The sequence below is a fragment of the Eutrigla gurnardus genome, assembly GCF_963514095.1.
Source record: "Eutrigla gurnardus genome assembly, chromosome: 10".
Lineage (NCBI taxonomy): Eukaryota > Metazoa > Chordata > Actinopteri > Perciformes > Triglidae > Eutrigla > Eutrigla gurnardus.
The window spans coordinates 16,188,736-16,213,784 of NC_139924.1; the positions used below are offsets into that span (position 1 = coordinate 16,188,736).

General features: G+C 40.4%; 1 protein-coding gene and 1 pseudogene across 2 annotated transcripts in view; both read right to left on the minus strand.

The window, feature by feature from the left end:
- Positions 1–1,846, minus strand: part of LOC311020318 (alpha-actinin-4-like) — a 38,000-nt pseudogene extending 36,154 nt beyond the window's left edge. Inside the window, exon 1 of the transcript XR_014599302.1 lies at positions 1,441–1,846. The product of XR_014599302.1 is annotated as an alpha-actinin-4-like (transcript). The remainder of the gene's footprint in view (positions 1–1,440) is intronic.
- Positions 1,847–4,096: 2,250 nt separating this feature from the next.
- On the minus strand, positions 4,097–24,907 carry LOC311020413 (calpain-9). Its single transcript, XM_084020439.1, has 20 exons — positions 24,624–24,907; positions 20,834–20,903; positions 20,355–20,473; positions 19,840–19,973; positions 19,037–19,208; positions 18,816–18,887; positions 18,537–18,628; positions 17,805–17,879; positions 17,021–17,181; positions 15,427–15,584; positions 14,893–15,101; positions 14,376–14,418; positions 11,275–11,349; positions 10,110–10,170; positions 9,559–9,623; positions 9,060–9,128; positions 8,408–8,486; positions 7,454–7,570; positions 6,938–6,996; positions 4,097–4,902 (listed from the first exon to the last, which is right to left on the minus strand). Exons 1-20 carry the CDS (start codon positions 24,864–24,866, stop codon positions 4,876–4,878), a joined length of 2,100 nt encoding a protein of 699 aa, XP_083876565.1. The 5' UTR covers positions 24,867–24,907; the 3' UTR covers positions 4,097–4,875.
- Positions 24,908–25,049: the final 142 nt, after the last annotated feature.

The following is a 25,049-nucleotide window of genomic DNA, read 5'->3' on the forward strand; positions in this document are numbered from 1 at the left end:
GGAGGAGGAGATGCAGAGCTGATGAAGACGGGGGAGGGAGAGTAGAGTAGGAGTAGGTGCTGCTTCTCTTAGACAAATAACAAGGTACAATGCTGTGTAAGGATTTCCTGGTTAGAGTGATGAAGAGTAGTATAGCTGATAGTATGACGCCAAAGAACAGGCCCCCATGTACAATACTGTACCAACCAAGTGGGTTCATGCTATTTGGTGTAGCTCTGCAGAATATTACTGGAGCTAAAATCTGCAGCACAGCTAGTGGGCGGTCAGTTCTGTGCTGTGAGCGGAGTGTGGCTACAGAAATGTTCATGTCCCAGGGCTGTGGGAAGAATATGGTAGTTTTTATTTTATCATTTTTTTTCACAGGGACAACGCATGTAGGCATTGTTCTATTTTAGTACAGCCGATGCTATGTATGTAGGACTTCTAGCCGTAGCTAATATGTGGACCTCATCTCTAATTAGTCTTTTCCCTATAAATAAAAATACAACAACATATACTGCAATCATTTTACACGTGTGCATGTTGGTATGTTCTCCAATTCATACACAATATGAACATAGGTGTGACTGGCACTCCATATTCAATGGGTGTGATCATCATACATGCAGCTCATCATTGCTATTAGTTGTTGTTTAAAATACATTGTTGTCTTGTTTAGTCATGTTTTTGGATTCATGACCGCTTAAATCTTCAAATCCTCTTTGAAAACCTGCAAACTATGTGAGGATTGTAACCCAGCTGGGAAATCACTGCCAAGAATCACTAACTAACTCCTCTCGGTTAAGAATGATTAAGTGGTGGATAATAATGAACTACGGCAGCTCCAGAGATATTATCTTCACATCGGCTTTGAGCAGCCTCGTATCGGTCGGCTCTTCCAGCAGCTGAAACTCGCCTCAGTCACTCTTATCGGCCTTCATCCAGCCTGCCAAGTGGGACAGGACTCCTTGATAACGCACCGACCCCTTCAGAAATACACCGTCTCTCTGGCGATTTAAAAGCCGCAAATGTCTGCACAATCACAATTTGGCTTTTTGCAACAATGTGGCGCCCCGTTTCCGCTCGCTGAGGGGACAACTACATTTTGTGAAAGAGTGAAAGCAGCACGCTAATGTCAGAGCAAGCTACACTACTTTTCATGCACAGCGGCGAATTAGAGGAGAAGAAATGAGGGTTAAATCGGAGGGAATTGAAGCACTTTGGCGTTGAGGAGACGGGCTAAGAGGAGCGCTAGGCTGGGAGGAGGAAATGGTTGGTATGAAGTGGGGCACTGGGAGTAGCTGCGGGGTTTGTAGAGCAAAACTGAGGCCCGTTCTCGGTCTCTGACCTCCACTCCCCATCCCATCCCATCCCTCCACTGCCATTTTCTTTCTGCCCGCCGCCGCCTCCTCTCAGCCCGGCTCGACTCGGCCCAGATGGGCCCGACTTTGGTCGTCTTACCTTCCTCTGCTGTTTCTCCCAGGCCGGGTCCAGCAGCAGGTCCCGGTCCCAGTCATTCTCTTGCTCCATGTAGACCTGCACTCCTCCGGCCGAGGATTGATTATTAGCAGCGTGATAATCTACCATGTCAGCTCAACCGACCTGAGTGCGCCACGGAGATTGGACAACGTACACAAATAAAAAATAAAAAGGAAAAAAAGAAGGACCGACGGCCTCGATGAGGGAGGTGGGACGTGGAGGGATACACGACCCAGGGGAGTGTCTTCCTTCTTCTTCCTTTTCTTGAATCTTCTTTCGTCGCTTTCAGTCGTGAGCGTGTTTTTTAATGTGATGAATATCCGGCGCGTGTAGTCAGAAAATCCCCGCTGCTGCTGTGAGAAGAAAAGCTTTCCCTCTGAACTGCGAGGCTGCTGGGAGGAACCGGCCGCTCCTACAGGCTGAAGCGCCAACCAACAAGTCGCACGCGCTCACGAGCCGCGCGTCCGGTGCAGCCTTTCAAAATAAGTCACGTGCATGTGCACAGGTGAAGTCTCGTTTGTTTGTTTGTTTCACCCATGATGCGTTTTTTCTTCTCTCTTATTAAAAATAATTCTTATACAGGCCTATTTCTACAAAGACTGCACAGCTTTTCATTTTTAATCCTTGATATATTTCACATTTTAGAATAGTTTTCACATTTTTATTGTGTTTTCCTTCTATATTTATGTGTAATAATTATTTGTTTTCATTTATTTTAATGTTATGCACCAATACACAAAAACAAATTCTTTGTATGTGAAAATCTACATTGCAATAAATCGCAATCTGATTTCTTCCAAAAAACATAGAAACAAAAGCAAATTGCTGTCATTAATTATTGAATACTCCCAAATCTTTTATAATAACATTCGCATTTTCAAACTTTATTATCAATTTGAAAGTGAGTGAATTTGGTATTTCTTGTGTAATTTTGTTATTTTCCAAATCCTACCCCGAAGTTATGGTATTTTATTTTGAAGGGAGGTTCGCCTATGATGCACTGTGAATCTGTGTGTTTGTGTGCGGTTTGACACACCTTTCTCCAGTAGCTTCTATAGGCTCAGACAGTTCATGAATATTCATACCACATTTGAACATGAGCTTGTCAAACAATGAAACGACATAAATCTGAAATATTGAAACTGCAAAAGTAAAATAAAAAGCGGAGTAAAATGTACAAGAAACAAAATAAAATTGTCCACTAGAACGCCACAATCCCAGAGGTATATGAAAAAGCATCTTGGCCTCCTCTGACAAGGTAAAAAATAAAAAAGCTGAAAAGTGGACATCATTCTTTAGAGGTTAATTCGTGCAGCCGGTGAACCCTCAAGGGGTCATGATTCAAACTGTTTGAGAGCCGCTGACCCAGAGGACTGACACTCATAAAACAGAGAAGCCTGAGCTATCATCCATTACAGGGGGTGACTGTCTGTCCCGCCTGCAGAAGCCACCTACAGAAGTAGGTCATGCTCAGGCCGTCCTGGTCCATTAGTGTCACTGCGGCCCAGGGCAGCGTGTAGACCGTAGCAGGACTCAGCTTTGATGCTGTCACATGATGCCATTTAGTGCAGCTCTTCTACAAGTACTAGCTCTGTGATTGGTCAGTCTGGGCTCATTAGCAGGCAGGGGCCACTTATGAATGGACAGTTTGGATTTTTCTTTAACGAGGGATCTGAACAAAGACAAATTGAGTCCTAAATGTAGCTGGTGGTGTTTATACAGGAGGTGGCAATAGGAATGCAGAGGCACAACATCACTGAGTTCTGTTTTTGTATGCTACACATTCTTACATAATCTTTTCAACAACAATATTTCCAATTATAATTTCCAATTATATTTATCAGCTTTATCAGCTATATATATTAATAATAATAATAATTAATCTCACACTGTAGAATATGTCAAATAATTTGTTAGTGAAATAAAAAGTACAATATTTCCTTGTGAATTACAGTGGAGAAGAAGTGTACAGTGGTGTGAAAATAACTTACTAAAGTGAAGTACAAGTACATCAAATTTGTACTCATGGTGTGAGAGAGCCTGTAAATATCTGTGACAGTTTCCTTTTTCATGACAGACTTGTGGCGGAAGTATCACTTTACCCTTACATAAAAAAGTACTAATACCACACTGTGAAAATACTCCACCACAAGTAAAAGTCCTGCATTGAAACCTTTTTCAAGTAAAAGTATGTGAGTATTATCAGCAAAATGTACTTATTTAATGTAAAATTGTTGATAATGCAGTAAAATGTTCCCTGTCAGTGTTTTATTGTTACATGATGTTTCTGGATGAATGCTGCATTCATGTGTATGTTGCACGTTTTAACTCCAGTATATACTCTTGGCTACTTTAATCTACATCATTGCATCATATTCTATAAAATCCTCATCTGTTTGTAGCTTCGCTGTCCTATGAGAACCACATGTCTTTTAACAAACTTTGGAACACTGGAACGGGTCCTCTTATATGATTCTACCTCATTAATTGTGTCTTTATGAGGAAAAGCCGCTCCACCTGAGAATATGGTGCTGCTAGAAACGGCCTGAAGAAGAAGGACCTCACAGACTTGTTTCATCCTTCCTTTTTTATTAATTCATGCAGCATGATGCTGAATTAAAGGCCAAATGGAAAGAAGGAGTTAAAAAACACTTTATATACAATGTTTACAATCATGTACATGAAATCCATCCAGTCAGATTCAGGTAGTTTAAAATAATGAAATGATTAGTCAACTAAATGATAAATGAGACACTTGTTGGAATAAAAATCCTAAACACGATAATGTGTCATAAAGGGAGACACTATTAATAATAGATATTTAATAGATATCACCATGCAATTTACCCAGTTGGTTACTCACATTAAGACGATTATTTTTTGTATTACATGTTTTATCAAACGTTATGTTTGAGTATGAAAATGAGGCATTATCTTTTGAAATATGTGCTAATTTGAATTCATTTCCAGCACAGACATCTGAACATTGGTTAAAGCCAGGTTCAAAATTATTAGTCAAATGTTTTATGGGGGGATTTTAGACATCTCGAGGGGGCAGGAGGCAACATCTTAAAGTTTCATTCATTAAATCATTGCGCTGACCTTTGCTGAAGTGTCACCAACACAGTGAATGATTTACGTCACCTTTACGTCACCTTTGATCCTGGATGTTTCTTTGGCTGAAGAAAGTTTTAAAAGATCTTTCCATTGTTATTGTTTGACTCTATGATAACAACATATAACATGAAAATGTGATAGGACGTTTTATTTTGCTACATGTATCTATCAAACTATACGGCAAACTATAATCCACTTTTAAACATCTGAAAAATAAAACAAATTAAATTCATGTGAGAAAATCAGAAAAGAGAGATGAAAAGCAAATCCTGATGAATCCGTCTGGTCTAGTGGACCAGGTCAGTTGTACATGGTCATTTGGAGCCACTAGAACCAATCAGAGAACAGAAAACATTTAGTTGAACCTCACCTGATTTAATGACCAACATTAATATCTACACAACAAATAGTTATGAGCAGGGACTTCAGTACATGAAGAACAAACGTGTGTTGCTTTAGCAAAGCTCTTCTTCAAACTTCACAATAGAAACGTATTGTTGGTCTAGGGTTAGTCTGTTGGGATATCAGGTAAGTCTACTGGGATATCAGCTTAGTCTAGGTGAGTCTACTGGGATATCAGGTTAGTCTAGGGTTAGACTACTGGGATATCAGGTTAGTCTAGGGTTAATCTACTGGGATATCAGGTTAGTCTAGGGTTAATCTACTGGGATATAAAGTAAGTCTACTGGGATATCAGGTTAGTCTAGGGTTAATCTACTGGGATATCAGGTTAATCTACTGGGATATCAGGTTAGTCTACTGGGATATCAGGTTAGTCTAGGGTTAATCTACTGGGATATCAGGTTAGTCTAGGGTTAATCTACTGGGATATCAGGTTAGTCTAGGGTTAATCTACTGGGATATCAGGTTAATCTACTGGGATATCAGGTTAGTCTACTGGGATATCAGGTTAGTCTAGGGTTAATCAACTGGGATATCAGGTTAGTCTAGGGTTAATCAACTGGGATATCAGGTTAGTCTACTGGGATAGGTTAGTCTAGGGTTAGACTACTGGGATATCAGGTTAATCTACTGGGATATCAGGTTAGTCTACTGGGATATCAGGTTAGTCTAGGGTGAGTCTACTGGGATATCAGGTTAGTCTAGGGTTAATCTACTGGGATATCAGGTTAGTCTAGGGTTAATCTACTGGGATATCAGGTTAGTCTACTGGGATAGGTTAGTCTAGGATTAGACTACTGGGATATCAGGTTCGTCTAGGGTTAATCTACTGGGATATCAGGTTAGTCTACTGGGATATCAGGTTAGTCTAGGGTGAATCTACTGGGATATCAGGTTAGTCTACTGGGATAGGTTAGTCTAGGGTTAGACTACTGGGATATCAGGTTAGTCTAGGGTTAATCTACTGGGATATCAGGTTTGTTTATGATGAGTCTACTGTGATATCAGGTTAGTCTACTGGGATATCAGGTTAGTCTAGGGTTAATCTACTGGGATATCAGGTTAGTCTAGGGTTAATCAACTGGGATATCAGGTTAGTCTAGGGTTAATCTACTGGGATATCAGGTTAGTCTAGGGTTAATCTTCTGGGATATCAGGTTAGTCTACTGGGATAGGTTAGTCTACTTGGATATCAGGTTAGTCTAGGGTTAATCTACTGGGATATCAGGTTAGTGTAACCCTAACCCTAACCCAGCTGATCATACTATGGACCGGCAAATCCCAATTTAAACCTCTTCAGCCTAACCACTGTTGATGCACAATTAATCAAATATTAATCCTGAGTTTGGCCCACAATTAATCAAACTGTTTACTTCCTTCTGGGTACAATTTGATTTTGCTTCTCGGAGATGCTCTGTGAAGGAGGACCAGTCTAATTTAGATTCGTACATTAGCAGGAATGTAGCACAACATCTATGTGAAAGCAATGCTCTGTTTATTGAAATGTGAAAATATTTAGTCTGAGTAGACCGCCGTGGACTAACTCAATATTTAGAGGCCATTTGCACCATTGTGGTTCAATAATGATCGAAGGTCACAGACACTTTTCTGGACTGGAAAACATTCAACATCCCAGTTCAACAGTATTCTCTCCTGTCATATAACACTGTGGGGCATCAACTAATCATTTTATGTTTTTATCTCTGTTAAAATAATTATTATTGCAGGACAGAAGAGAAGCATCAACATTACAGCAACTTTTCAACAGTAGTGTGTATGTACTCTATTTTCATGTTTGACATGTTTAATAAAGAACTGAGATGTAGATATTAAAGTAATTCATGTAAAAAGTCACACCTGCTACCTCTATTAATGTTTATCATTAAATTCTCTCTTCAACGTATCTAAAGCAGATGAAGAGGAAGGAGTCAGTGTTGTTGTATCCATATAATGTTCATACCTGTCTGAAGCTCACAGTTATGCTTCCTTTTCCCGCCACGTCGTACGCTTGAAATTTGTCTGCAAAAGACAAAAAACAGTGAATCATTGAGAAACATTTAAACTGTGATGACAAATGTATTTTATACTAGTAGCAGGTGTGTCGGGCGTCTTCCAGTTCTGTTTTGGACAAAAATTAACCTAAAACTACTAGTTGTTAACTTTTTTAATACAACAATGTTTTTCAGCTTGTCTTGTTGTTTAGTGTGCTGGTTAGAATATGAAAAATACCACATTTGCATAGTAGAATATATAATAATCTGTTGCAAAGCCCCTGCCAACTCTTTAATTAGAAGATAATGCTATTCCTGCTCTGCATTGTTTCCTGCTTTCTCCTCATCAGACATCATCTCTGCTGTTTCTGTTCTAACTTCCGGGCTGAAAACATCTCTCCTCTCTGCTGCCTTCTTCTTCTTCTTCCTCCAATCTCCAGGCAACATTTGCCTGCCCTCACTCCTTCCCCATGTCCCTCCCTTACGGATCATGCTCTCCAGTTTCATCAGCAGGTACAGGAAGCCAGGGTAGCTGATGGTCACGTCCGGCTCCGTGTATCTCAGTCCAACCAGCTGCATTATCAAATCATCCACGACGATGCCTGGAGCAGAGGCAGGGCAGACACACAATCAAGGTCAGAATAAATCACTTTGTTCAACAGGTGCAGAGACAAACATTAACACGTAAAAATCCATGTGTGTACAGGACGCAGTGGAAGAAGTATTCAGAGCTTTTATTCAAGTAAAAGTACTTAAAGTAGCCAAAGTAATAGTCCTGATAATGCTACCATATCACATACTATATTATCGGATTATTACTACTATAGCCTAACATTACTATGAATGTTGTAGCTAGTGGATACTTCATATAGTTACAGTTTATTAATTAAACCTGTAAAAATTGTGATTTTTTGAGTAACTGAACTGAATAACTGATATTGTGACTAAATTTAGTAGCATAAAATGGAAATACTCAAGTAAAATATAGGTACCTCAACACTGTACTTAAATACTAATAGTAATAGTACTTGAATAAATGGTAGATACATGCCATCACTAAAAGTAGATGACTGAAGAAAAAACAATTAAATCTGGGTTAATTATGTTATTAATAATGTTATTAATGTCTGTAAACACACATCAGAACTGTATTTTCAACTATTATGACTTGAGATATATTCTTGATTTAATACATTAATGATATATGTGATGATCCAGTTGAATGTAGTCAGAATAAATATAAAGTGTGTCTTCCATGTTTGTGAATGTATTATTGTTCTAATGCAGAGATAAGGGGAGGTAAAGAGAGGTAGTTTGGCTCCCCCTGCTGGTCAGGTGTTTTGTTCTTGACAGAAGTGGAGCCTGAACATTAAACACTTTTTAATAATTACACATGAACTGATAAATGCATGTATGTGGCTGCGTTTCTTCAGTCCTACCTGCTGCATTCAGAGCGGGGGAAACCTCTTTATACTCCAGGTGCATTGTTTTGTTCTTGTCAAACACCAAGAAGATATCCTGAAATCATGAAAAACTGATATAATACACTGATTTCATGTTTGTTTCACTCAATACATAATGCTCAATAATGGGAATATTTCTGTAGAAGAGGATTTTGTGCTGCTTGCTTTATGATTAAACAAAAAGATATGCTGCAATATTTGAAATATTTCTGTCATTCAGTATTTTAGTTGTATAACAAAGCATAAACATTCCTTCCTTGGTGTTAACCCCAGACCTGCTAACCAAAAGCCCATTCAAAAACCGTGTATGAGCCGGGGAAACAGGAAGGAGTGAATGACAACTTGGGAAATGTGGTTTTGGTACACAGTGGTATATGGTCTGAAAGGTTCACAGAGGTACAAATACACATAAATAGAAAGTTAGTAGTAGTACAACTAAGTAGTTTTTATCACCGATCTAAAGATCTATATTATTTTTCAGGCACATCATAATCTTAGCTATGATGATTCTCTTATTTTGGTCTGGACAACAAGTGAATTAATGCAGTAACATCTCCATTCACAGGTATCTCCCAGGGCAACCATTGTGTTGACAGTACTGTTCTTGTTACGCTGTGTCACATCTTACCGTCCACCTCCTGATCTTGTCCCACAGACTCTGGAACTCCAGCCAGTTCAGCCGAGCGTTGCCTTGGTTCTGAAGAAGCACTGAGGTCAAGGAAGTGAACCAGACAAACACCAACCATCCTCAACACTGACATAAATAAATACAAAATAAATAAATAATATTGATAAGTTAATTCAATATCTACACGGATAATAATAGAAATAATAATAATAATGTAAAAAATAAATAAGTAATTAAATAATAACAACATACTATAAGTAAAAATAAGTAAATTAATCAACAGCAACAATTCTGAAAGACTGAGCCAGTACACTTAGTTAGCAGTTTATTGGGTAGACCCAGCGCACATCCAGGGAGGTGTTTCTGTTATTCAGTCACCAAGATTTGCTATCAGGTATGCACAGTGACAACAGATTATATGTGCATGTATATGTTTTAAAATATTGATACCATGGCAGAGTTTTTTTTACAGAGGTAGAATATTACTTTGCAAGGATACATCCATGAGGACCACCAGACTCTTGCAGTGCTCCAGGGCCAAGTACTTCTCGCTGCCGGCCAACACTGAGCACAACAAATAAGAACACCAGTGGGTGTTTTAACACGCACACAATGGTAGATTGTTATGTTTCTGTAGAGGTGCAGGAGGATAACTGGGACAAACAGTGAAGCCAAACAAAACCAAACAGGTGTGCTACATAGATTTGCAGTAGTTATATCGATGCATCACATAAATACAAATGCACAGAAATGTTCTCACTAGTGGGCCTTAGAGCACCATCTAGTGGGATGTAAAGGTACTGCCAAGTGATTAAATTAACTAATATAATATAATGTAATATAACTAATATTTACAAAGCTAGTTTTTTTTTATATCTAAATGTGCTCAAGGATTCAAACAAAACCTAGTGTCAATGACCTGTACGTTTGGATATCGCCATGGCAACCAGCGGTGGGGAATTACAACAAATTTCTGTTAAAATAATAATAATAAAAACAAGACATGTATAACAATCCGCCCACGGGAGCAGACAAAGAGACACCACTGACCTCCTCCCTTTATTGCCTCAGTCAGCAGGTTGTGGAGATGCACTGGTTTGCAAAGGCCTTTCTGATGACACAACGCAGGAAACAATCACAACACAAGACATCAGGGTCGGTGTAACACACTGAAAACATACTGTAGCTCCTTACAGCTCATTGCACGTAACCTTCAGTCTTTGTATTAACCTGCTTAGACCAGCAGATGGGTGGGGTTTAGAAGAAGCACTGAAAAACAGTTCATTAACGATTGCTATTGTTTGAACTGGATGGGAACAATAGAGGGCCTATTGTTCCCATCCAGTTCCATGAGCAGGCTTGTCTTGATTCAGTGCATTAGTCCAAGGTGTCTTGAACTAACAACGCGCTTGTCTTGAGTCAATGACGTTTAAGGTCAAGTTAAAATTAAAAATGCCCTTTCAACCCTTTTGGATCCTATTTAACAATATATGCTGAAAAAATAACAAAAACTAAATTTCTTTACATTTTAATTTACTATTAAAATCAGGTATTGTTGTCTTCCTGTCAAACAAAATAGGACGTGGGCTTACATCAGCTTGTGCCAACCAATCTCAGACAATAATATCTTGACATCCATCGATCAATCAACGTGCAACTTTTAGTGGCACAGAGCTGGAGAAGGTTGTGAGCTGATCTTTTGAATGATCGAATATCATCCAACGTTACGTCCCGCCAGTATGCACATCCTGTTTCACTCTGAAATATGACTTTAAAACATGACGTTAAAAGCTGCAGGCTGATCCACGGAGCTGCTGTAAAACGGCGATGAACACATTCCATTTTCTATACATTTTTCACAATAAAAGGAACTCATTTTCCCACATTTTTGTGTCTAAGTGACTAATGGGGATAAGTTCTGGTCCAGTTGTTGGTGGTCCAGGGGTGAGGGAGAATGCTGCAGATGGCAGCTGCATGGCAGAGTATTGAGATGATTTCAACCATGTGGATGAGGTCTTTGAATTACTTGGTTAGACACAATAACAAGCAAAAGTGTGTGTCTGTAATGTCATCGTGTTGTCATTGATGCAAAAACCAGCACTTTTAGTGAACGCAATGAAATCTTGAAGTTATCCTGTAAAGCAAATATTGACAAATATGTTTTACTTAGCTTCAACGTACAGATGAACAGCAGCAGCGTGCAAGTAAATCTCACCTTGTTGCAGTGCTTCTTGAACAGTTGTCGGATAGATTTGGGTGAAGGAAGAGCAGCCTGGTGAGGAAATGAAGGCTGCAGGCAGAACATACAGAGCCTTAATTAAGAGACAAGACATTACTCTCACAATAAAATGTCTCCTGTACAACTTTAGAGATATGCAGGTTTTTTTTTATATGCCATCATATTAATGCCTTTATTAATGTGTGGGATGATTGTGAATTGTCAAAGATGACACCTAAATTTCTGGCAGTGGGCTTGAGGTTGGCGGATAGTGGACCAAAGCTGGTGAAGGTGTTGGGTGGATTGAACAGTATTATTTCAGATTGTGAAGTGTTTAGTTGGAGAAAGTTTTGGACCATACAGCGGTTAATGTCTTTGAGGCAGTCTGAGGCGGCAGCCAGGCTTCTCGGGTCGTTGGGACTCAGTGGGAGGTATATCTGTGTGTCATCAGCATAGCAATGAAAAGAAACATGCTGCTGGATAATCTGGCCGAGTGGAAGCATATGAATAGAAAATAAAATTGGACCTAAAATAGAACCCTGTGGTACACCATGGGCTAGTTCAGTTGTAGAAGAATTTCTGTTAAAAAGGTAAGAATAAAACCAACCTTCACACTCACATTCACAAGTTAAACTAATCATGTCTATGGATTAAGTGAGGAAACTGGGGTGAAGACAAAAGAGCTTTTTAAACATCAATGTTTTAACTGTATTGAGTTTTCAGAAGTGGAGATTTTTGGACTATAAAAGATATATAAAACAGTGTGATGTCACTTTGAATTAACAACTGCAGAGCCTGGATAGCTCAGTCGGTAGAGCATCAGACTTTTAATCTGAGGGTCCAGGGTTCAAGTCCCTGTTCAGGCGAGACAAGTTTTTAAGTGTCCTTGGATTTGACTGAAGCTAGACACAGAAATGAACTCTATTACATATAGTGTTTTTGCCTCAGATGTCACATATAATGACAGTAATACGCTATTGTCCCATAATGCAATGCACAAAGAACCCTCAGAGACTCGGCCAATGTCACTGGGTAAATGATTGAAAGTGAGAGTCTGAAAGGGCTAGAAATGGTGTAAATATGAATAGGAAAGCACTTTGCAGCAACATATTAAATTACTTAGTAATTAGTAGTTCTTGTTTTATGTTTCTTTACTGCCAGATTTGAACGTCTTCCAGGCTCTTGCCTTACCTGTAATCTAGTCACGAGTTCTTGTCAAAACAGCTTCAATAAGCAACAATAAAATAAATGGCTGATTAATAAACCTGGTATGTAATACAGCCTAATGTAAATCTTTAATGTTCATCTTTGTGTGTTTATTTAAACTGCCAGACTGTGCAGTCCTCTTTGTTTTTTTATATCTCTGCGAGAGAGCCCTCAAGCACTCAACGCTTTGACAGTGGTACAGCCCTAAGTCCTCTAGGACTTTGTGGGAACGCGTCCCAAAGTCTGCGAGTCTCTACATGTGGACTTAACAAACAAATAAAAGTATAAAAGGAAATATAACTGACAGAAGCATTCCAATGTTTTATAGTGAGTAGCAGCAGAAAATATTAATTACTATTCTTAATGCAAAGTTTGCACTGTAAGTAATGGTTTAGCTGGTGAAGAGTTTTCCTGTTGTTGCTACAAGTATTCAAACGTCCCACCTGAAGAGAGGCTTGAACCCTGGACCCTCAGATTGAAAGACTGATGCTCTACCGACTGAGCTATCCAAGCCCTGCTGTCGTTCACTCAAAGTGACATCACACTGTTTTATTGATCTTGTATATTCTTCAAATCAAAACCTATGAAAACCCGATACAGTTATATGACATATTGATGTTTAAAAAGCTCTTTTATCTTCACCTCAGTTTCATCACTCAGTCCAAAGACATGCAGATAAGTTTTCCTTGTTGAAGACATTCAAATCAGGCAGCAAAAAAAAAACATTGGTGTTGGCCGAGCCTCTGAGGGTTATAACTACCTTAAATTTTCTTTGTGCATTACAATATGGGACAACAGCGTATTACTGTCATTGACATTTGAGGCACAAACACTATTTGTAACTGAGTTTTCTGAGGTTCTGTCAAATCCAAGGAGATTTAAAACTTGTCTCGCCTGAACAGGGACTTGAACCCTGGACCCTCAGATTAAAAGTCTGATGCTCTACCGACTGAGCTATCCAGGCTCTGCTGTTATTTATTCAAAGTGACATCACAGTGTTTTATTGATCTTGTATATTCTTCAAATCTCCACCTATGAAAATCCGATACAGTTATATAACATATTGATGTTTAAAAAGGTCGGCCCGGGTTCCTTCTGTGTGGAGTTTGCATGTTCTCCCCGTGTGAGCGTGGGTTCTCTCCGGGTTCTCCGGCTTCCTCCCACAGTCCAAAGACATGCAGGATGGGGATAGGTTCATTGATGACTCTAAATTGCCCGTAGGTGTGAATGTGAGTGTGAATGGTTGTTTGTCTCTACATGTCGGCCCTGCGATAGACTGGCGACCTATCCAGGGTGTACCCTGCCTTCGCCCAATGATAGCTGGGATCGGCTCCAGCCCCCCCGCGACCCTAAATACAGGATAAGCGGTAGAAAATGGATGGATGTTTAAAAAGCTCTTTTGTCTTCACCTCAGTTTCATCACTCAGTCCAAAGACATGCAGATAAGTTTTCCTTGTGGAAGAAATTCAAATCAGGCAGTAAAAAAAAACATTGATGTTGGCCGAGCCTCTGAGGGTTATAACTACCTTAAATTTTCTTTGTGTATTACAACATGGGACAACAGCGTATTACTGTCATTGACATATGAGGAACAAACACTATCTGTAACTGAGTTTTCTGAGCTTCTGTCAAATCCAAGGAGATTTAAAACTTGTCTCGCCTGAACAGGGACTTGAACCCTGGACCCTCAGATTAAAAGTCTGATGCTCTACCGACTGAGCTATCCAGGCCCTGTTTCTGGTGAGCCACAGTAAGGAACAACAATCTGAGCTACGTAGGTATAAGTGAGCCTCTTTCTTCCAATAACTTCCCTAAAACATTTCTAAATTTCATTTGAGCCCTGTTCACTTCAGGTGAGTATCTATGTATTTAAACACTGATTTGTCTCCTACCTCTGACAATGAAGGGATGTCTTGTGGCGGTTTTTGGGCTGGACTGGAAAAAAAAAGAACAACATTAGATTTATCATATTTACATTCACAAATCCTAAAGTCCACAAAGTTCTATCATCATGGTGGAAATAACCACGAATGATACTGGGAGTGCACTAAACAATTAACTATGGCTGGTTTGAACTGATCACAAGTTCAGATCCTCCAAACCTGCAAATATCATGCATCTTCTCATTTTGTGTTCTTGTCTTCTGAGCTGCAGCTGCTTGCGCTTAGTAAAGACAACAAGTTAGAGCTTTGTGAGGAGTGATTTAAGCGACTGTACTACAGCACCTAACCTCAAACTTCACTCTCTGATTATGAGCCCTCTGAGTTTTTTTTATCTCAGCAGAAGGTTTGAAGGTCGGCTATTAGCCTCTTCACCTTTTTGCCTTGAAACACACAGTTTGGTGGTGTCTGATGGGTATTTTTTTAAACTCTCTGTTCTCTGTCGACAACAGATTGATCCATGACTCACATGGCAGCGTTGCCCTGCTCTGTCAGCACCCGGAGGAGGAACGCCCCCTGCTGGTTGGGCTCGGCGGTTGAGGGGATGATGAAGTAGTGGCCCGGTGGAAGGGAGCCGCGAAGGACAATTTCCCGGCGTGAGGAGTAATGGGAGCTCCAAAGGGCTGGCTTGAGCACATTCAGGTCCTCAGGCGACAGGGATTTATTCTTAGGATGAGCCTGGAGAGATAGCACAGACTTATAATACATGGATACACAAACTGCTGAGTCACTTCTATGACAAAACTTAACGACCTTAACTCATTGACATTTGAAACATGACGAGGAACCCAAACTACACACGTAATTTTATATAAGAGATCAGAAGTCAAAAAGTTAAGTCAAAAATGTACTTAACTACTTAGTTACTACTCATTTACTATCTTCTACTTATGATTGGTGTTGTGCTCGGTTTAGGTCACTTATTAGAAATGTTATAATTTAAACAATGAATGACTTATAATCGTGTGTATTACTGGCTGTGTGTGTGTGTGTGTGTGTGTACCGGATAGATATGCAGGGCTATAGCCAGGTTAACACCCTTACGCCTCTGGTGTTTCTGCATCAGAGCCAAAATGAAGGAGCAGGTCTTGTGAGAGTTGGCTGTGCTGCTGTCCACCTCTGACAGAGTGAAGTAGAACTGAGGGTTCTGCCAGAACAAAACTGGAACACACACACACACACACACTTAGTACACTTTACTTTATCATCAACACTTCATCATCACTGTATAACACCAAGTCAGTAAAACTTCGGGGAGATCAATCTGTCCATTTAGGAAGCACAAGTGATTGTGAATCACCCTGGGTTCCTCCTGGTGCAGGTCTATGAGCTGCCTTGATGATTAAATTAACGAACGTTGGATCAGCCTGTGATTTAAATTTTTTACTCTGATTTTTGGTATGATTTTAAATCCAGCCATTCATTTAGGACCCGATGAAATCCCTTTTATTTTTTCCCAAATTCTGTGTTTTTCCGTTTTCATTTTTCTAAAATCTGTGTTTTACAATTTGATAGCATTTCCCCATCAAATTGTGACTAATCATGTGGTTGATGAATCAAAATTAAGAAACAGTCCAGTAGAATAAAAGTCTTCGACATGACACGTGTGTGTGTGTGTGTGTGTGTGTGTGTGTGTGTGTGTTTGTGCGCGCGCATGCTTGTGTCTCAGCCCCGCCCACCGGTGAAACAGACAGAGAGAAGAGACGCTGGATGAAGCAGTGTGCCCGTTAATTACACTTAAACACAGTAGAGACTCTCGAACGGGTTTTTTTCTTTTCTTTTTAGCTTAGGTGAAGTGACAAACACTTATTATAATGTTAGAGAAAACACAGATTTTTATAAATTGTAACTCGCTCATCAAGATCTGATGTGTGATATAAAAGTGTTCCTGTCGTGTGACGTATTCAACAAAAAGGCAGTCTAAAGGGCTAGTGATTCATTACTGGAAAGTTAAATTAGACCACACCCACAAAGACGGTGTTACAGTGTTGAAATTAAATGGACTGTGGCACCACTTTGGTACTCAAATAAACTTGCCACGGCTTGATTTGTTGTTAATGGATCTTAATGCAGAACAGATCTTTAACTTTGCAAAAACAGAGCTCAGCAGGGCTTAAAAAGGAGAAGGGTGACTTCTGACTACACACAAAGTAAGATACAAGAGACTTTGCATTTTCAAACAAAAGAGATCCTGATGAGGGATAAGCACTTACAGATGATGGATGGATTTATTTGCACTAATAATTCATGAGGAAAACAACACGTTTCTCACGGAGTCATTTATGATTTCTGATCGACTTCAATATGTTGATACTGTTAATAAAACGTCCTTCCTGCAGATGTTTCACAACAAAACCCTTACAAAAAGCAAAGGGAATTATGTCTCCTGAACATGGAGGAAGGCTTTTAATGTGAAACAGCAGGAACAGTAAATCCAACACTGCAAATGGGAGCAGATCAGACAAAACTACTAAACTCCTATAGAGTCTCCACTTCTCTCTACAGGTTAAGTTAATAATTGTCGTATTTTGAGAGTTTATGGTTCATTAGACAAGTTTCCATAGACAGAACAATAAAAACACAGACACGTGTCATACCCGATTGGCGAGGTCCTCCTGCTGAGATGCACGGCACCCAGTTCCCATGATGCATTACGCAGCACCACGGCTGCACGCTGGACTCTGTTTCACTGAGACCGTCAGTCAGGTGACACACCTCCATCAACTCAAAGTGCTGTCTGAAGTCTGACACTAACATCCTGAGGGAGAGACAAACTGGTGAGCTGTCTGATATACACTGTATCTATAACACACACACACACACACACACACACACACACACACACACACACACACACACACACACACACACACACACACACACACACACACACACACACACACACACACAGAGAGAGACTTCATTCTCTGCTTTTCTGACTTCATAGATATTACTCCACTATCTTTAGCAGATCGTTTTTGCTGCCATATTGTTCTGAATTTCGATTTTAGCAGTTTAATATTGTGATCGCATGATATGAATATATTCTCCTCTTAACCTGGAATTAGACTTTTTATTAGCCTGTCAGTTCAAATAATCTGACTATGACACAGGATAAGGTTGTGTTTGGTGGCTGTTACTTTCAGAGTTGTTGCCAAGTAATGTTCAAGGATTCAAATAAATAGTTAATTATAAAGTTTTAAATCAAAATAAGTTGCAGTTTGACAGCATTATACATCTTAAACAATCTATTATCTGTTAATTTAACTATTTAAAAAGTTATACCGACCCTTTCTGTAATAAAAGAATGGCCAGCAGTCACTTGATTGTTAACAGTAATATAACAAAGTCATGGTTTCACATTAGGATGCACAAACTCACCAGAACTCCCCGTCCTCCCGTCTGACCCTCTCCAGCCTTTTCTGCTCCTCAGCGCTCACGGTGCTCCACTCTGGACTGCATGGAGATGGGAGACTTTTATCATTATGCAAATAAACATTTTTATTAACAGGTGAAATCGTTTTTTTCTTTCTTTTTGAGACATATTTAAACCTAAATTAAGCTATGGTATGGTAAGTTAATATGCATGAATTTTTAATACATTTGAATTCAAACCAATACTGATTTTGCGTTTGTTGCCACATGTTTTCTTCTCTATTTGTTGTCAAACCATTTAAATTTGACTTCACAGTGACAAAGAACAGCATGAGATGAGAAACAAGATCAATTATATCTTCCTACCTGTTTTCATGTTTACATTGCAGTTTATACATTACGGCTGGCAATGTAAACAAAGCAAGGAGAAACTCGGATTACAACACACACAGAGGGAGAGTGCTGCTTATTCCACTATATAGTTGTTTTCTGCTACATTAATGCTCTGATTTCCTGTATAAAGAAATGTAAAGGGATAGTGTGTAGGTTTTACTGGCATCTAGTGTTGTGGTTGCAGATTGATGAACTTGAACATGAGAAGGACTGAGACAGGCGGATGCAAATGCACACATGCAATTTCATGTGATATTCAAGGAGAAATTTGATTCCTGTTGTAGGTTAACTTCTTCATTAATACATTTTCAGTTCAAAAAAATAAATAGAAAAAAGTGTACCAACCCCCTCAAGTCACTCCAGGGCCCCTCCCACTCTGTGTTGCCCCAGGGGTTGAGGATTCGTACCAGATCCTTGGTGCCATGTGATGTCTTCACCTGGCAGAGGACGACAAACACAGATAGAAAGAAAGAACAGGCCATGATGAATGCCTACACAGCCTTCATTTCACATCTGTATGCTGCTTCTTTGCATGCTGCTACCAAGATTATTTTCTTTTGTGAAATAATTATCATCTGTGGTAATTCAGTCATGCCATTAATGTTGACAGGCATCTTTAGTTACCTTCTCTACTGCAGTCAGAGAGTAGGCATGCCTGAACATGATCCCCAGTTCATCCCGTTGCTCCAAAGGACCCTGGAGAGGAACAAAACATCCACCCACCATCAGGACAAAAGGGAAATTACACGTGTGACTCATCACACACAAGTAAACCTTCAATGAGAACACGTTCTACTTACAGGGATATAAAACTAGACATAACAACACGAACCTCCAACGCTCACCTGGCAGTTGGCACAGTTGATGAGTGCTCCTTTAGCCAGTAGGCGCGTGAGGAACGTCGGCAGGTCTCTAGGCAGCGAGGCGATGTTCAAAACCTCCGCCACCCCACCCGTCATATCGACCATGGCCTCGTGAGGGAAGCCCATGTCCAGAGCTCTGTAGCCACCTTTCAGTCTGGGACAAAAGGCAGAGAAGGGGACAGAGAGGACAAATCTTTTTTGTTGAAGTTACAGCCAGAGTGCTATACTGTACAGTACGTGGGCCTTAGACAAGACCCTTGATGCTATCTACCTATCTCAGGCATGAGTGAACAAATATATACGTCGCCGGGTCAACAAGGTCCGGTGTTGAGTCATGGCAACCTGATGCATACGACATACTGTACATGGACGAGGGGAAATAGAAAGTATGCGGGACTGTTGGAATGCTACGATACGAGCAAGCGAGAGGCGGTATATGGAGAGGATGTGGGACCAATGAATGCTTCGATACCCGACATATAAGCTCACTTTATGCCCCTTTTCCAACGAGGCATTTGGAGGGCCGGTGCCTACCAGCGAACCAGTTCTTCCTATTTCCACAAACAAAGAATGTCATTATTCGCACATTCCAAAGGAAGGTTAATCTTATTCTGCGTCCACACACACACACGCACACACACACACACATCCACACACACACACACACACACATACACACACACACACATACACACACATCCACACACACACACACACACACACACACACATACACACACACATACACACACACACACACACACACACTGATAGAGAGGGACTCACTTGGCGTAGGCCTTCTCCAGCAGGGAGCTCCAGAACTCAAGTCTTTCTGGAGAGCTGAGGTAGATCAGATTGTTGTCCTGAGTCAGCAACAGGTCGTCTACCCTCACCTCCTCCCACTGACCGTACTGCCAGAACTACAGAGAGAAGGAGCTCCTGTTGTCACAATGCCAGTCGGCTGCTTTCCATAACTTTCCATAACTTTACAGATATCCTTTATTTTAATTTCATGTATGTTCCAAAACAGTTTCGAATGATTGATGAGTCATCCTGCACTTAGGGGCGTTGACAAAAAGGAGTCAAATCAAATATGATTTTGGCGACTGAGAAGGGAGGTGTGTGTTTTGATATCAGTGGGCAAATAATTTTCAACTGGCTCTGTGTCACTGCAGCGTGGGCACTACATGCAGACGTAACTCTGTAGACGCTCCGTCTCACTTGGACTGTAAATATTGTCTTCTTGAGACTCATCCGTGCTGCACAAGCAACAGCATGTGAGGCAGCATTCAGGTATTTACCCTGAAGGTGAAGCAGCCGTTGTATCCGTCATGGAAGCTCTGTCCTAGAGGCATGACCTTCTTGAGCAGGGAGCGATGCACGGAGAGAGACGCAATGGCGGAAAGCAACCAGCAATCATCTGAGGACAGGAGGTTTGACAAGTAGATCAGGTTGTTTGAAGGTCATGCTCATGAGTGTCATGAACTGGTGGATCCTCTCTAGCCCTCAGTTTCCCATGATCGATTGTTCACTGGCCAGTTCATTCATGGTGCATGCAGTCAGAATATATATATATATATTTCATCAAGGGGGGGAATCTGAATCAGAAGGCCAAGATGTAAGAAATAGGACACACAGGATGTAAACAAGGTGAGCATAAACTTTTCAGAATAAACTTGCATCTTCACAGGAAGTTACGTTTTACTTGTTTCAGAATGCTTTATACTTTTATGAGTCCACAAATGGACTCATCGTGTGTGAACAGCACCTCCTTACTTACTGAGTTTTCCCTGGCGGACGTCCAGGCGCGTAGCTCCATTTACTATGAACTGAGGCGACGAACACATCTCCTGGAAACATAAAGGAGTTTGACGATTGGTTGAACAAAGAGAGGAGGCGGAGCAGGAGGAAACAAGAGAGATGGGAGGGGAGACGGAAACAGTCAAATCATGACAAATGAAACAGGATTTAGCTTCTGAACAGCACCACCACAGGGAGTGGCTGGTAATTATTAAGTTTACCCAAAGTTCGACAGGAAGATTGATACTAGTTTGATATTAGATGGGTGCAGAGTTGCAAAGTGTATAATAATTATGATTTTTGTAGCTGTGTAATTCTTAAGTTAGAGGTTACAGCTATAAAAAACATTCTAACCTTCATGAAGGAGTTAGTCACAGTAATAAACTGTGTGTGTTTGTACTAAACCTGTTGCAGTAAAGTGGTTGACCTGACCTGCTCTGTCATCACTGAGCCTGCACATGACCTCCAGGACTGTGAGCCGGTATTTACTGCCGTCAGGCTTCTGATCAGTTAACAGGTTAAAAATGCTGCTGTGCTTGTTGGATGATTTAGTTGAAGTAATGGAGCATTGAGAGCATGCAGGTCTTTGACAGTGCTGAAACACTGAAATATGTTTGGTGTTTTGTTGGGAAATCATGTTTAAATATACAATCATTTGGATTCAAAAATACCACTTCATTTATTTTAACTTTTTGCATTATTTTATGTTTTATGTCTTGGGTTATTTTTTTACTTGTTATCTTTTTATACATTTACATGTCATACATCTGAGAATTGAAAAGCCAACAGCTGCTCCACTGTTATGACAAATAATGACTTGTTAATAACACAATTAATTTTATTAAAAAAAAAAATCAAGCTTAAAATTTGCTACCAAAAGAAAGATCCAACTTTCTTGCACCGTCCGCCTGTGTTCATATCTGCCAAATATTTGTTTTGGTTGAAAACCACATTCACACACAAGTACAGACAGAAATCACTGTCATTACAACTGAACACATTTACATTTACACCAGGCAGGTGTAACCAAACACCAGTGAGTTAAGATGGAAGGGCAACCTGCCAGCTGTGGATGAGACACACCAGGAAGTGTTTTTCATTTTTAGTTTACAATAAATTCATAAAAAAACGAAGCCGTATGAGATGGTATCAAGTAGCACCCGAATGCAAAATATAACCCAAATATCGGACCGTGTTTCACTATAAATTAAATGTATTAAATGCCGTGGTCTGCTGGGGCTGTGGAAGCTCAGAGAGGGACAGCAAGAGACTTGACAGACTGGTAAGAAGGGCTGGCTCAGTCTTGGACTGTCGTCTGGATTCCATCGAGGAGGTGGGTGAGAGGAGGATGTTGGCCAAGCTGACATCAATCATGGACAACCCCTCTCACCCCCTACATGAGACTGTGGGGGCCTTAAGCAGCTCCTTCAGCAGCAGACTGCTACACCCACGGTGTAAAAAAGAACGATACCGCAGGTCGTTCATACCAACCGCTGTCAGACTGTACAACATCCACAACTCCTAATGTAGCACCTATAACCCGTTGTCTATATACCTTTGCACTATTCCACCTCTACTACCTCTTCCATCTAGCACCTACTACTACAGCATCAATGCAATTATCATGTGCAATATTATACCTGTATACAATTTTTTTATTCATATTTATATTTTACCCTACAGAGCCCTAACGTGCAATATTTCTCCACACTTTTCATAGTAAATAACCTTCTGTATATAATGTACATAGCCCATTGCTTCTCTATATCTTTATTAATCTAAATCCTCTTGTCTTTTGTCTGTCTATTTTTTTATACCAGTATTTTATTGTTTTTATTGTGTCGTTTTTTTATTGCTTGTACATCTCTTGCTACTGTGACAAGTGAATTTCCCCAATGTGGGATCAATAAAGTCTATCGTATCGTATCGTATAATTTGTGTAAAAAGTGTGTGTTCTTTGTAGAGCAACTAACTTAATCTTCTCCCTTTACAACCACGATCAAATGAAAAGGATAATGTGTGCTCAGACGATATCATGTTTATAGCTTCGACCCAGACGGCACTTTATAAACCAGTGTTGCTGCTGGTCTATGGAGCCGTCAGCCATTCTGTTGTCTCAACAAGCAGAGAATACCACAGAAATTATAGTTAATACAATCATTTAAAAGACTACATACCTCGTCTAACCCACAAAACTCAGATGAGTCACCAGATTTCCATACTCCTATTAAGTTATCTGGATTAGCAGAGAATGTATGTGTCTCCTTTGTGTAGATCTTCATTTTATTTGTCATTGTTTTAAGAAAATAATGTAAATGAGGGATTACTGAAAATGAAAGAAGTAAAGGAGTATCAATACCTACAGTTCTGCAATAAATGCAACCTTTGTGAAACTTAGTCTGATTCATATTTCTTGAGAACTGAGCGCCAGCGAGGTTTTGATTTCAATCTGCAAGTTTTGAGATGTACTGATTGGCCTAAAAGCAAATGGCGTATAACGAGTCAATACAGCCTAGTTTGATGCCACATGTTTACTCAACAAAGGTCCAGCAGGTTTTATCTTCTTCCACTGAGTCCTGCCCTCATTGTGAGAAGAGACGGTGTATTAAGTACTTAAAGGTTGAGTAGGTGATTCTTTTCAGAAACACTTTCTGTTATATTACTTGAAATCCTCGTAACATACCGGCAATAAATAAATTAAAAGCTCTGACATACAAACATAAAAAACTGTCATCTGTGGCCATGGCAGAACTGTAAAAATAATTGGACGACCTGCCTGTCTGTCAATACTTACTTCCTGATTGCACTCTGCCGATCTCAAGCACTCGTTTGGCGTTCTGGGGGAGTGGCTTTGAACAGAGGTCTGAAGGAAGACTTTGTAGGTTGGGCGATGCGTTCAAAGTCAAAATCTCTGGTTTTTCCAAATGACCTACTCAACCTTTAAGCACAAATTTGAGGTACTCATGACACTCATGAGCATGTGTGTGTGACAAGTCTTTCAAATTCTCCACTAAAGGTGAACTTGGCTGCCATCTCAGCTTGCCATATTGGGATGGATGGAAAGCCACAAGGCAGCGATGATCTTGCCTCGAGATTTATGCCGGGTTTCCATCGGTTACACACTCCTAACCGCTATCTAACTCCTTCTTTGGACTTGGTTAGTCCTGGATGCTATGACGGGGAACAGTTTAATGCATCATCATCACTTTTAAGGGGATTTAGCTGATCATTCTTTAACTTAGTAATGCTCTGAATGACTTTCACTTGTACTGCAGTATTTTCTCCTGTTCCAGCACTGTGAAAATGTGAGATGCTGAGTATAAAACCGCGGTAAAACTAAAATAAGCAATACCACAATGGAGAAATACCCTGATAGAAGTAAAGGGCCTGCGATCAAAAATAAAAGCACAAATTATTGGATCTAAATTATACAAATAAAAAGTCCTAGTCATGCAGAATGGGCCATTTCAGAATACAATATATGACATTACTGGGTTATTAGTGATCCACTAATGTGTTGCAGTTACAAAAGGTGGGGCTGTTTTATTTGCCCTGTGGACCAAAAAGGTGGTGTTTTAATTTATAACATTACAGCATAATGTATACGTTGATTACATATTTGAATTTGCAAGGTTAGAAAATGTATTTAGTTCAGTAAAAGGTACAACATTTGCCTCCAACAGAGTAGCATGAAAGGGAAGCCTAGCCTGGAGATAAATGAAGTTACATTCGTCCACAGCTGTTAAGGTAAGTTTGCATCTTTTCTTTACCTTGGGTCGTTTCCACTGGAACCCGGACTTCATCTCCAGCTCTCCCAGGGGGAAGTGGTAGTCCACGAACAGCCCGTCCCGGCCCACCGTGTTCACGTCCCCGCTCTCCGGAGGCAGGTCCCCGGTCATGTCCGACAGCCAGCGGCGGGACTGAGAGCCGAGCAGCTCGTCGGAGCAGACCGAGTCCAGATCGTCCTCCGGAGGGAGGGAGCTTTCCGACGACACACTCAGCGACTTTCTCATGACAGCAGTCCGACTATCTACTCTCTGAACTGAGCTTCCGACTTCTGTCCTTCAGGAGAAGACAACAGACAGACAGAAGCCACGCCCTTCTGTGACAGGGACTCAGGTAGCTCACCTGAGTGGGAGGTGTGGCGGAGGAAGAGTTGAAGGTACATTTACAGTACTTTGCCTGGGTTTTACTTG

Coding starts and splice junctions, on each gene's coding strand:
- LOC311020413 (XM_084020439.1), bottom strand. CDS start 24,866: ATGAGAAAGTCGCTGAGTGTGTCGTCGGAAAGCTCCCTCCCTCCGGAG. Junction 18,629..18,815: donor CTCTGACTGCAGTAGAGAAG/GTAACTAAAGAT, acceptor GTCCTCTGCCAG/GTGAAGACATCACATGGCAC. Junction 7,571..8,407: donor CCCCGCTCTGAATGCAGCAG/GTAGGACTGAAG, acceptor CCTCTGCTCCAG/GCATCGTCGTGGATGATTTG.